Genomic DNA, 13,768 nt, shown 5'->3' with positions numbered 1-13,768 from the left:
GGCAACTAGGCCAGGAGATAATTGGGTAGGGTGATCAGTTCTTTTCCCACTCCAATGCATACATCGCCGATTAGCTACATATTACACTAGTCAGACTTCAGATGCATACAAACAATTGTTCTTCCTCTGACACATATCGTCAAGTGAGATGTACTGTTTGATAATTATGACAATGAATCACAAAATTTCGAGAAAGCATAATAAAGGCACTTGTTCTGTTCTGGTTTGCAGAATGTGGTGGATTTTTGTCTGGACCAAATGGCGTAATCGACATGCGGAATGAGACTCGTGCCCGAAACTGGAACTCTTTGTTTAGCTCATTGATGTGTGAGTGGAACGTGACCGTTCAGACAGGCAAAACCATAGCTGTGGAGTTTGAAACATTCAACATTCCTTCAGTGGACACAGATCACTGCCAGGAGAGCTACATCGTGGTATGTTAGCTGCTATTTTGTATTGATACCTGTTTCCCGCATTTCTTTTAATGAGTTGAAATGATAGAGTGTTAAGATAGAATATTAAGCCTTAAATTGGCAAAACTTCATTTCTCACACTAGCTTATTAAACTGTGTCACACTGTGAAGAAAACAATTATCGCAATATCCATATTTTATATGTTGTACAATATTGTGAAATTTTAATTTTCCTACCAATTTTTTTTTATTGTTCTATTAAAATTATAGCATATGTGACCCGTTGTGCGAAAAGGGATCTAAAGTCGTGAAAGAAAATTTTACAGGAGAACAAAATAACGAGTTTGCGATGTAAAAACTGTATTTCTATGTTTTGACATCTTGCGCTACCTGTAGGCTTTTTTTTACATATTAAACTAGGACAGTTTTACACAATGCTTCTTAAATACCTAAATCGTTCTTATAGTTGCTAAGAATACAAGGGAAAACTTTAATTGCATTTTTTCTCGAACAGTACATAATGTAATATCAACATTCAATAAGTAATATATTAAAAACTATAGCTCCTAGAACCATGAATTTTTTTTAAATGCTTGGTATTTCATCCTCTTTTTGAAACCACAAAAAAAAAAAATGAAAAATCCGATTTAGGTCCCATTTTCTGCAACTAGTCACATATAGCCTATTAACCTGTTGTATCCTATAGGATACTTTGCGAATTTAAGGGTTAAAAAGCTAAATATATCATCATCATCATCTGTGGTCATACAGCCCTTTTAGTTTAGCCTTGACCTCCTTAAGAATTGCCGCCCAATCTTCCCTCTCTAGGGCTCTCCGTCTCCATCTCTTAATTCCTGCTTTAACTAGATCATCCTGAACATCAACCATCGTAGTTTAGGTCTTCCTGCTCTTCTTTTACCACTTAGCGTGGCATCTAGTAATCTTTTAGGAATATTATTATTGTCCATTCTGATAATGTGGCCCAGCCACTCCAGCCGTCTAATTTTTATATCAGTGACAATACTTGGATCTTTATATAGTTTTTGTAGTTCAGAATTGGTCTTAATTCTCCACTCTCCCTTAAGCTAAATATATAGCAGCTGATAAGTTGTTTTACTTTTGTGATCTTGTTTCTCCCTTTCTGTTGTCCTGTCCTCAGAAAATTTTCATAAACGTAAACGTAAAGCAGGAAGGGCTCCATACTGAAAATGAGGCATGAACTCTGAGTACCAGTAACTCATGTTAATTTTTTATTACAGTGATATAGTTTGGAAATTTGCGAATTGAAGAGTTTTCTATCCTGACTTTTAAAATAAATCGTGAAAAGCACAATCAAAAATTCAAATCAAGTAGGTAAGTTGTCACTTATTTGATAGATACTGCCTATACTTCCTGGTTGAATAAAAGTCAGCCTTTTAGAGAAAATTTTGAAAGCTCAGGATCAGAAAACAAAAGTAGGTCTAATTATCTTGAACTGCTTCATCACAGAGATAGGTATGATGAAGAATTGCGTAATATCGTGGAACCTTGTACAGTTTTCTTATTGGTATCTCTCCCTATACTCAAAACGACCTCTTTAATTTCATTCAGACTGATAATGAATCAGAACAATGAGGAGGTGAAACGAATTTTGTAGATGTAACTACCAAATCTCAGCTTTCATCTGTTCTTCGTTATGTGACTCCTGTTAGTAGTGTATAAGAAAGATTTATCAAATTTATTAACGTCAGTGGAGAACGGTCCACTGCTTATCAGGTCATGCCTTCAGGGTGCAAATTGACGGGAGGATGCCAGGAATCGTCCCCTTCCAAGAGAATCTGGTGTCTCCTGCCGAAAAGGTATTAATTTTTTCCTATAAGGGACATTTATTCCCTTCAGGTGCCTAGTGTAGGCCTATAGTTATCTTATTTTATATATTATTAATGCAACACATAACAATGATTCTATGAGCGTGACAAAAATACGAGTCTCCCAAAATTGCTAATTATTATGGACAATTAAAATTTTAATGTCCCTCTTGGAGAAAATATTCAATTCGCACCCTGCATCCTTTCAATGTAATACATGAATTTCAATACTAGTACGAAGAAAACTAGTTACTCAGACTTATGGTTGTTGAATTCACTGCATAAAAACTCAAATTCATCTCGGTAGTATACTGTGAGACATTAGAGAAATTCTGAGTCCATAAAAAAAAAAAAAACATAGTACCGGGTATGCTATCTCTTGGCATTATCTTGATGCTCAACAAAACTTTTCATACCATAAATCAAACTATGTCAGGTACTTGACTGTAGGTCATTCATACAAACATTCTCATCTATTAGTGACTTGCCAAAGCTTTAGTTCCTTTTTCTGCCGTAGGTACACCTTGGAGGGGAATTAGATAACACTGCATTAAAGTGATGATGATGATGATGATGATGATGATTAATGCACAATTCAATAACTGAAAGTCCACATCTGTGGAGTAACGGTTAGCACGTATAGCTGCGAAACTAGGTGGCCCGGGTTCGATTCCCGGTCGGGGCAAGTTACCTGGATGAGGTTTTTTCTGGGGTTTTCCCTCAACTCAATATGAGCAAATGCTGGGTAACTTTCGGTGCTGGACCCCAAACTCGTTTCACCGGCATTATCACCTTCATCTTATTCAGACGCTAAATAACCTTAGATGTTGACAAAGCGTCGTAAAATAACCTACTAAAATAAAAAAATAACTGAGATTCTTTAAAATACCGATCTTGTCTAAACATGTCATATTTTTAGACACTACAACCACTGATTGGGCCCACAGTACTTCAGTGATGAGCAGCTTTTGATAATATGTACACAACAATGCTGAAACAACAGTAGTAAGGAGGCAAATAAATACTGTACACAAGAGACTTGATGATTCTGCAAGTTAGGACAGTTTGTGTCAAAATGCTGAAAATACCCTCCATCATGTACAATGCAGAATTGCAATCTCCAGAACAAATTTACATTCACACGTCGACTAGCAGCTGTAATATATATTATTTCTATTTTATTTTCTTGTAGATCAAATAATGTTCGTGGATTATTAAAGTATAGGCCTACACTTTAGATTTACTATATTCCCAAAGAAAATAAACGTATGGTAAGATAGAATAACCTGAATGGCCAGACATTGTTACTGTTAATTCTGTACCTAAAGATCCATTCCAATAATTCTTGTAAGGACCTACCAACGGTTGAGAGGGTGCTAAGTCCTGCTGAAACCAGACAGACTTTTTTTCTTCCTCTGTCAATTATTGCGGAATGAATCTGGATAATAAAACTTGATTTATGTAGACATTATTGGTAACATCAGATCTAAAGTGTAAACAAATAATCCACGAACATCACTTGATCTGAAAGAAAATGTTAGACATTAGAATATACAGGGTGAACCGTAAGTAATGTCATTAATTTCAGGGGATTATTCTTTATAGATATTTCAAACAAACAAGTGTAATACAATTTTGCTCGTTTTTGATTCCTTTTCGAGATAAAATCTGTTTTATATGAAACATTTCGTAGTGTGTTTTGGGAAAGCCATTGATTTAATTCCCAATATGCTCAGTCAATTTAAGAGAACATGATAATAAATGCTTAAAAGAATTTTAGTTCTGTCATTTAAATGTGCAGAAATTTTATCCGAACAAATGTACCTAACTCTTCGTTCTGCAAAGGAATTTTAAAATGTTACAACTACGTCTTTCTCCTTACTAGATGTGGAGGGCGTAACTTGGCAATTGGCCATCACATAGAAATGCAATCCCTTCTTCTTTTTATATTCCCTTTGTTCTTCTTGTTATTCCCTTGTTCCCTTTGTATGCCTCTTGTTATTATATTCCCCTGGTCCTCCTTTTATTCCCTTTGTTATCCTTGTTTTCCCCTTTTTCTCGTTGTACTCCTTTTGCTCTACTTTTATTTGCCTTGTTCTCTTTGTCGTTCCTTTGTTGTCCTTGTATTCTCCTGATTCTTCTTGTATTTCACTGATTCTCCTTGTATTCCACTGGTTCGCTTTGTATTCTCTTTTTTATTCTTGAATTCCCATTGTTCCCCTTATATTGCTCTTGTTCTCCTTATATTCATATTGTTTTTATTTTATTCCTCTTGTTCTCCTTGTATTTCTCTTGTTCTCCTTGTATTCACATTAATTTCCTTTTATTTCCCTTATTCTCCTTTTTGACGTAGAACTACGTTTAATTTCTCGCACTACCCACACATACTGGGTGTTCATTTCAAAGTGTGTCATGACGTCACTGTTGTGAGTCAGCGATTTGAAGCGAGTTTCAGCTTTTATGTCAGAGAAATTGTCTATTAATCAAGGCATTCAATTTGAATTTGAGAACGTGTACGGTATAACATGAACGTCGTAGCAACAGATGGCGGTCTGTACGGTCTGTGTGCTACCGTAACCTCTTTCGAACTGTGTTTTGCGCGGGAAAGTCGTACGCAGGGTATTTGTTATCATCGGTTGCGTACGGCAACATTCCACAACATAAATCAAATGCTCCATGTCCATGTTGACCGTCGAAGTTAATGTCAACAAATACGTAAGTAATCGTCTTAACCCTCTCCCCATATCCCGACAGTAAGAAAAAACTCATCTCAGTATGTGTTTCCAAACAGTTCACATTCCTGCCACTACCGATGTTACCGTACGTATTGGTATGTACTCTTCAGAGTGAACGCCATAATTGGTAGGCACCTTCTCTGGCATATAGGTAATACACCTTTGCGGAAGTGTAGGAAGATTGAATTCTCTAGGCTCATCGGCTAGCCACATGACAGTATACAGCGAGCCATGACACACTTTGAACTGAACATGCAGTAGTTCTACGCAAAGATATGCAACATAATAAAGCTCTGCATCTGTCGATTTTTTAAATTTTAATCAACGATAAAGGTGATATTATTTTTGCCTTTTTCTTAAAAGTAAGTCTGATGGACTGAAGTCCTTTCTGCATTGTCCAACTTAATTGGCAAGAGAAGAAACTAGTGAACATAAAAAACATAAATGTATGAATAACTGTTTCTGTTACCTAGATTGGCTAAGAACTGCTGAAAAATAATTACACAAGATACTTATAGATGGATAATGTATGTATGAGTACAGTGCGGTCACGTCATGCTTGATCCGAAGAACACGGGTGGGAGCAAGCCTGTAGAGCGTGAGGTAACATGCGACATTTAGATCCATAATCTCCGGCGTATTACACTCATATAATTTTCATTAACTAATAGCATACACACAATCATCATTTTATTTCACCAACCTGCGCTAGAAGACGTGTGTGCTTGTATACTTCTTTTAAATACATTGTGTGTGTGCTGTGCATTAAATTATTTGTTTAGGTAATTGAAATGCCAGCTGAAAAGTTTACAACAGCTAATGTTTATGTACGAAACTTGAGTCAAAACAGATTCATGCGGACAAGTGTGTAGGAAATTTGTAGAGAAATTTCCCGATATTCGCCCTCCAACTAGAAATACAGTTCGAAACCTTGTCATTAGATTAAGAGAAACGGAATCATTAAACTCTAAAATTCATGTAACAGAAGCAAAACTTAATGATATTGGTGCATCACTTGAACGTTCTCCTAATAAATCTTTACGTCGTGTTGTACAAGAAGTAGATGTGTCAAAAACTTCAGCCCATACTGCTAGTAAACTTTTAAAATTGAAACCTTACAGAGTTACTGTAGTCCAAGAATTACTGTCGCATGACAACGAAAGTCGAGTGAATTTCTGTAATTGGATTTTACAGAACATTTTTGATAGTATTGTTTATCCACATTTAATAATTTTCTCTGATGAGGCAAGGTTTCATTTACGTGGTTCGGTATGAAGAAACGGTATAATAATTAGTTAACATGCATAAGTGAATATGAAAGTTATAGAATAGATTTAGATTAAAGTAAAAAGAAAAATTGATTAAAAAAATGTTTATGGTAGAAAATTGTCAAAAGGAGCAGATAAATAAGTGTTAAAGTTTTAATGGTTATCATGATTGGTTTAAACATGCACTAAAACCAGATGTACAGTAAGTGCAAGTCTGAACCAATAAATTACAGAGATTTGCGATAGATTAAGTAGTTTAGGAAATTGTATACTTATTATGTATAACTACGTTTTGTATATAGATAATTTTTAAATTATTAAGTTTGTACTTTTGTGAACTAATATCAATAAATCTACCTGTCATTTCAACCTTGTGGTTGTGTATGTTCACAGAACAATTGATTCTGGTGCACAGATAATCCGCGATTAATTCACAAAGTTCCCCTGCATAATGAAAAGGTTGGTGTGTGTTGTGCTGTAACAGAATCGAGTAATAGGACAGATATTTTTTTGAAGATACTCTAAATTCAGAGAGATATCATACGCGAATACTTGCACAGTTTTTTTAACAATTATCTGATAATGAGAGACAACATGCATATTTTCAACAAGATTCTGCCACAGCCCATACTGCAGGCGCTTCTTTGGAGGCTATAAGGGAGGTTTTTGATGACAGAATTATTTCTATATGGTTATGGCCCTTACGTTCCCCTGATCTTACCGCGTGCATTATTATTTGTGGGGAACCGAAAAAATAGAGTCAATGAACTGAAAGACAGAACAGAAATTAGAAGGATAACGAAAGAAGAACTTTTGCGTGTTAATTCAAATTTCATCAAAAGATGTCAGGAATGTCTGAATGCTAATGGACACCACTTTCAGCAACTACTGTAACACAGGTTAGTGAAATAAAATGATGATTGTATGAATGCCGTTAATTAATGAAAATTATATGAGTGTAATGCGCTGGAGATTACAGATCTAAAAATGCCGCGTTTTACCTTGCACTCTACAGGCTTGCTTCCGCCCGCATTCTTCAGATCAAACGTGATGTGACCGTACTGTATAATTCAGGTGATGTCTGTAAAACAAAAAATATATCAGCATGCTAATTTCAAGAGTTAATGTTTGTGTTGCAGCTGAGAAATGGTAGAACCCGTGCGTCGCCAATGCTGGGTCAGGGGCGTTTCTGCGGGACTTCACGTCCAACGAATATTCCCGAAACAACGGGTAACAAACTTGGCATCACATTCAAAGGCGCGACATTTGACGCTGTAAGTTAACTGTGCTCTATTGAGAAGTTAATAGTTTATTAGCAACAGATAAGGAATCTTGTAATTATAGTCAGTTTTCTTCTCTAGAAACCTTCTTCTTACCTCATAACTGTATACTGATGGCTCTGAAGTTGCTCTGAATTGCACACGTATATTGACGTAAGAGGTGGCAAGATATAAACATTGAAGGAGTTGTGGCATTGGGAGGCATGAACGTACTTTCTCTTGTCGACCTTGACATGAGTGTGATAAGCAGACAGTGTATGCAGGATAACTTAAGGAAAAGTGAAGTTGTTTCGTATCAGAGTATATGGCACGTGCCGCGTCGTCCGTCTTTTGTGTACCTGGCGAGTACAGCAGCGTACAGAACTAAGGAACCCTGGTCCGTTCGTAGTAACATTGCAACGCAAAGTGTCCAGTTGTGTTATTCTGCTCAAGTATTTAGTATGCGTTGAATAATGTTGTGCTGATCCATTCATAATGTCGAAGGTAAAACGTTCAATTTGCTCAGAGATACGAAGTGCAAGTAAGTATGGGAGTGACATTTTATGTATTAACGAAGACAATATCGTGTGTAATATTATGTAAAATTGAAATAAAAACCACAACAACTCAGGCTATAGAGAAACATTGCAACAGTATATCACACAGAAAATGCGTTGAAGTGAAATCTGAGGAACCATCTACATCATCATCATCATCATCATCATCATAATCATCATGATCATTATCATCATCATGATGCTCAGTGCAAATATTCCTCTAAAGAAATTGAGTGATCCCCATTTTAGAGGTTTTCTTCAGAAATTTTCTCGATACAAAAACTGTTTAAGTGATAGGCAAAGACGATTCAGCTTCGACAACTTACGAGAATATATCGTTGTTTACTGCAACGCTAGTAATTCCATCAATGATGACGAGGTATGTCTGGCCACGAAATCAGGTGGCCCGGGTTCGATTCCCGGTTACCTGATTGAGGTTTTTCCCGGGGTTTTCCCCTCAACCCAATATGGGCAAATGCTGGGTAACTTTCGGTGTTGGACCCCAGACTCATTTCACCGGCATTATCACCTTCATCTCATTCAAACGCTAAATAACCTAAGATGTTGATAAAGTGTCGTGAAATAACCTACCGGTACGAGATATGTGCTACAGTACTTCATTTTTCTTTTTCTTCTGACTGTACGGAGATACAGTAGCATGTTGACGTCGTCTGTTTACGTTTAAAACCTGTTGAGCCAATGATCTGAATGAAAAAATTGTAACATATAGTAAATGTGCACCTACATTCAATGATAAGTCATCCCGCATCCACTATCTAGTGATAAGTCTGTCATATTCTGGTGAGAATGGAACATGTTTTGATACACTTCTGGAAACATGATGATGATCATTGGCGTTTATATGCTCCACAACCCACACCAAATGATGCTCTTGGGAATGATGTTAATTGCATAAGAGCTATTTTAAAATTTTAGCAAGTGCAAGTGTTATGAATTTTAGAACAATAGATATCTTATCTATCTTACTCTATTATTCATGTTCTTCACATATTTTGTCGCATGCATTAGGTAATAATGCCGTGTGTTTTACTTTACATTTTTTATTTTTCATATATTAGTTTTAAATTTATTTTAGTACTTCTTTTTTTACAAAAAATTCTCGCTATATTTTGTATGCCCTTTTTAATTGTCGTTCTACAATAGTTATGATACAAATTTAGATACAAATAAATAAATTTTATTAGTTTCTTTTTAAATTTGGTGTGACTTTACGTTTTATACTTAAATAACTTAATTAAGGACGCAAGTATCGAACCAAATAGTTACAGGGACCTGTTTTCGTTTTTAGAGCTTTAAATTGCTGTACCGAGAAGTATCAGTGGCATGTGGAGGTCGTGTACAGTTGACACCAGAGGACAACTCGACCATCATCAGCTCTCCCAACTACCCTAACGCACCCCCTCCACACACCGAGTGCGAGTGGATTGTCATGGCGCCAGCTGGCGAAAGGCTACACATAGAATTCCTGGAGCGTTTCGACGTAACCGTTTCATTCGAGTGAGTACTCCTTTCAGTTTTGTAAAATGATTGATTTGTAATACTTCTGTTGTTCTTTATAGCTGAGCAATTAGCATTATTGACATTATAGCTAACGTTCTCATACACAGTATGTGAAGGGTCACGCTAAAACCATATTCAGTCATATATAACTATAAAATATAAATATATGTGTACATACACACACGCAGGATGTTGTCAAAAAAAAAAAGTAACTGAACTGAACATTGTATGTATGTATATCTTATGTTTATCTCAAGTGTTGACATGGTTGTGCAGATTATTGACCTCAAGGAGTAGCTACATAAGTGAACAATGACGGACAAGTGTGGAACATGTAGTTGTATAAGGATTACCAGACGAAGCTTTTGTTCTTGCTCTGGTTACTTTCCGTTACCTTTTTATGCTACACCTCTCTCTCTCTCTCTCTCTCTATATATATATATATATATATACGGGGTGAACCATTTAAGTTGATACTGTACAATATCTCCAAAACTAAGCGTTGTAGAAATAAATGTCTTGAATAAAAGTTGCTTGATATTATGGGGGAAAGTAAATGCCATTTGTCGTGTTTTATTTGGAGGACGTTGTGATGGTTATTTTAGGGTCAATTTAATTTTTTTAAATAGGAACCTACAATTTTTTATGTTGTTTTCTCATTCCTCATAAAAAACTAAACAACTTTTGTATGAAGCGCCACCAACGTAAATAACAACAAAAATTATGAATGGCTGTGTACGAAGAGCGTAGTGAATGGTTGGACCCATTCGAAGCAGTCCAGCATCACAGTAGGCGAGGAGGCAATGAGACATTGTGTCCGTTGTTTTGTAACCATTTGTGGACCATTTAAGTTGATACTGTCCAATTTCTCCAAAACTAAGCATTGTAGAAAGAAATGTCTAAGTTGCTTGATATTATGGAGGAAAGTAAATACCATTTGTCGTGTTTTATTTGGAGAACGTTTGGATGGTCATTTGAGGGTCAAGATACGTTTTTTAAATGGGAACCAATATTTTTTATTTTGTTTTCTTATTCCTCATCACAAAATAAACACATTTTGTAAAACCATTTTGTAGTACATGGTTCTTTCACATTGATGAAAGGTAGGTACAAAGAGTATCACCATTGTACGGGTATTGTACAGTATTATTTCATAAGCATCGTACCATAGCGTAATGAGAATCATTTCCACTTTTTCTTGTTGAGAAAGTAGGTCCATTTCAACCCACAGACAACTGAGTACGCTTCAAATGTTAAGGCTCATTCACAATGAAAATTAAACATAACGTAAGCGTTAACTTAACGTTACAGTAAAATCAAGAAGTCATACCATCATTCACGATGGGAACATAAACATAACAGCAAACATACTTGGTAACCATGGAAACATAACAACGACGCTATTTCCTCATATTCTGTCGTATACTTCAGCGCTCCACGATTGTGTTCTGTTTGCAAATCACGTAAGCATAAGCATGAAAGTTTGGAGTTTGCAAACTTTCATGTTAACGTCTTACGGTAATGTTTATGTCAATGCTTATGTGAATCATTGTGAATGATCCCATTTGGTAGCCTGGGCGCAAACTTCTGTGTTTATGTTACGGTTATGTTTAATTTTCATTGTGAATGGGCCTTGCATGGAACTGATGGTTGTTACTCGGTAATCGCCAATTGTAGATATGTACCACCAGTGGATCCACCTGGACTCGAAGGTGGCTGCAAGTACACTAACGACAGACACAAGGAAACCATCCTACCATGGAAAGTACAGGTAAACAAAACAACGGACACAATGTCTCATTGCCTCCTCGCCTACTGTGATGCTGGACTGTTTCGAATGGGTCCAACCATTCATTGCGCTCTTCATACACAGCCATTCATAATTTTTGTTGTTATTTACGTTGGTGTAAGAACAATTGCAAAGTGCTTCATACAAAAGTCGTTTAGTTTTTCATGAGGAATGAGAAAACAACATAAAAAATGTAGGTTCCTATTTAAAAAAATTAAATTGACCCTAAAATAACCATCACAACGTCCTCCAAATAAAACACGACAAATGGCATTTACTTTCCTCCATAATATCAAGCAACTTTTATTCAAGACATTTATTTCTACAATGCTTAGTTTTGGAGATATTGTACAGTATCAACTTAAATGGTCCACCCTGTATATATATATATATATATATATATATATATATATATATATATATATATATATATAGACACACACACACACCTGTATGTCTGTATACCTACCTACCTATTCACTCACTCATTTTTATTCATTCATTCTCTCGCCCTCTTAAATTAGTGTCCCTGACCATGGCCTGCCCCTTGGGTTGGCCCTCATTGTTAATTCAATGCTGAGAAAGTCCACTGGTGCCTACTAAAAATGTCATGAACTGATTACAGAAATTCTAGAATTTTTGGTCACGAAACTGCTTGAAAATGACTTATTATGAAGCATAATCATGATACTACGGAAGGAAGGGGGAGAGAAGATTCGGTCAATTGATCAACATTATGCCAGAGAGGAACGAAATGTTCTTCGTTTATTTATTTGAATTCGTTTCGGTTTTCATTATCAGTAGCAAACTAAACAATAATTATTTACATTATTTTCAAATGTAACTCTAACAATCACAACTCTACTGACAATTCAACTATTGCATTTCATTGCATTCACTCTGTCTCTTTCTGCCTGCAGTGAATTCAACTAAATAATGCTGATGCACAATTATTACGTCTTGTAGTAATTTCAAAGTATTTCAACGTCTAAAAATACCCACTGTTGTAGTAATAATGATAACAATATAACCCTGTGTCACATGCAGTACTATAGCGTTCTCGCACTGCTGAGTACCGAAAATAAACTTTCGCAACTCCTCCTCACCTTCCATTCTTTACAGACGCACATTTAGGAACTGAACAACACATATCGGTACCTTACGAATCAGTGCAAGTGGGAAAAGTGCCAAATGATAAAAACGGAATACTTTCCGTGCAATTCCCGATGCGGAACATTCTTTGTGTGTGAAGTTACATTAAGGTACGGTCACACGTCGCTACTTTTGCTGCGCAACTTTTGTACTGCAGCTGCAAAAGTTGCGTGTCGTGTTCACACGTAAGCCAAATGTAGCGCGCTGCACGCTACTTTTCGTGCTGCGCAACCCGAGCGCTGCAAAAGTTGCAACTGGAGGTTGCGAGTCTGTTCACACACAAGGCGCTACTTTTGCAGCCGCAGTCATGCTGCAGGTTTCCATCCGTGTTGACTTCTCAATATACATTTTGTGGTTATGTTCGCATTATTAATAAACTCATGCGAAAGCTTACTTTTATATTATTTGCTTTTCTGTCCTAACTAGTATTCAGAAATTTGCATTATTTATACTATAAAGCTTTTAAAAACGCCTATATACTTAAATGATAACCAACAGCATAGTCACGTAATCAATGTTAGCAACCCTCCTGTTTGAAACTACGCTACAGAAAATTAAAAAAGTGAATTATATCGTCAGCAAATATGCTCAGACTGTGTTGTGCATTTAATAACTGTTACAAATAATTTAAAATACATCCAAACAATAAAAGTATCATTGCCACATTTGGGTGGCAACAGTGGTCGCAACCGCAGCAAAAGTTTCAACAAAACCGATATCAAAAATGCTGCGGCTGCAACCCTGAGAACCCTGTTCACACATCGCTACTTTTAAGCTGCGCGCAGCATGGAAAAGTAGCGAGCAGCAGGTTCGGCAGCCGCTACTTTTCGGGTTGCACCGTTGTTCACACGTTGCAGTACAAGAGTTGCGCAGTTTTTTGTACTGCAGCGCTGCAAAAGTAGTGACGTGTGACCATGCTCTTCTTGGCAATTAGATACCGTACTGGTAATTAATTACCGTCAAATGGGCAAACTTGGAACATTATCATAGGGTATTTTCGTTTTGTCACAGTAACACAAAACTGTGTGCTGCACAACAAAGTAATAAGTGAAGATTATATTGCCACTGTGACAAAACGAAAATACCCTATGATAATGTTCCAAGTTTTCCCATTTGACAGTACGTTTTGTTCGATCACAGAAGTATGGCGCACAAAACACTTAATCTGAACTCTGATAAGCCTCAGAAAGTGACACTTCATCAATGTAATAAAGAAAATGTCAGACG

The 13,768-nt window shown here is 36.4% G+C and overlaps 1 protein-coding gene across 1 annotated transcript in view; it reads left to right on the top strand.

The window, feature by feature from the left end:
* Positions 1-13,768, top strand: part of Cubn (Cubilin) — a 300,325-nt gene that overhangs the window by 166,486 nt on the left and 120,071 nt on the right. Inside the window, exons 42-44 of the mRNA XM_069832790.1 lie at positions 232-434; positions 7,403-7,537; positions 9,389-9,597. Of these exons, the coding sequence (XP_069688891.1) occupies positions 232-434; positions 7,403-7,537; positions 9,389-9,597 (547 nt within the window). The remainder of the gene's footprint in view (positions 1-231; positions 435-7,402; positions 7,538-9,388; positions 9,598-13,768) is intronic.

Source organism: Periplaneta americana, chromosome 1 (assembly GCF_040183065.1).
Source record: "Periplaneta americana isolate PAMFEO1 chromosome 1, P.americana_PAMFEO1_priV1, whole genome shotgun sequence".
NCBI classification, from domain to species: Eukaryota; Metazoa; Arthropoda; class Insecta; order Blattodea; family Blattidae; genus Periplaneta; species Periplaneta americana.
The sequence above is the reverse complement of the archived record's forward strand: the minus strand, read 5'-3'. Positions and strand labels throughout refer to the sequence as shown.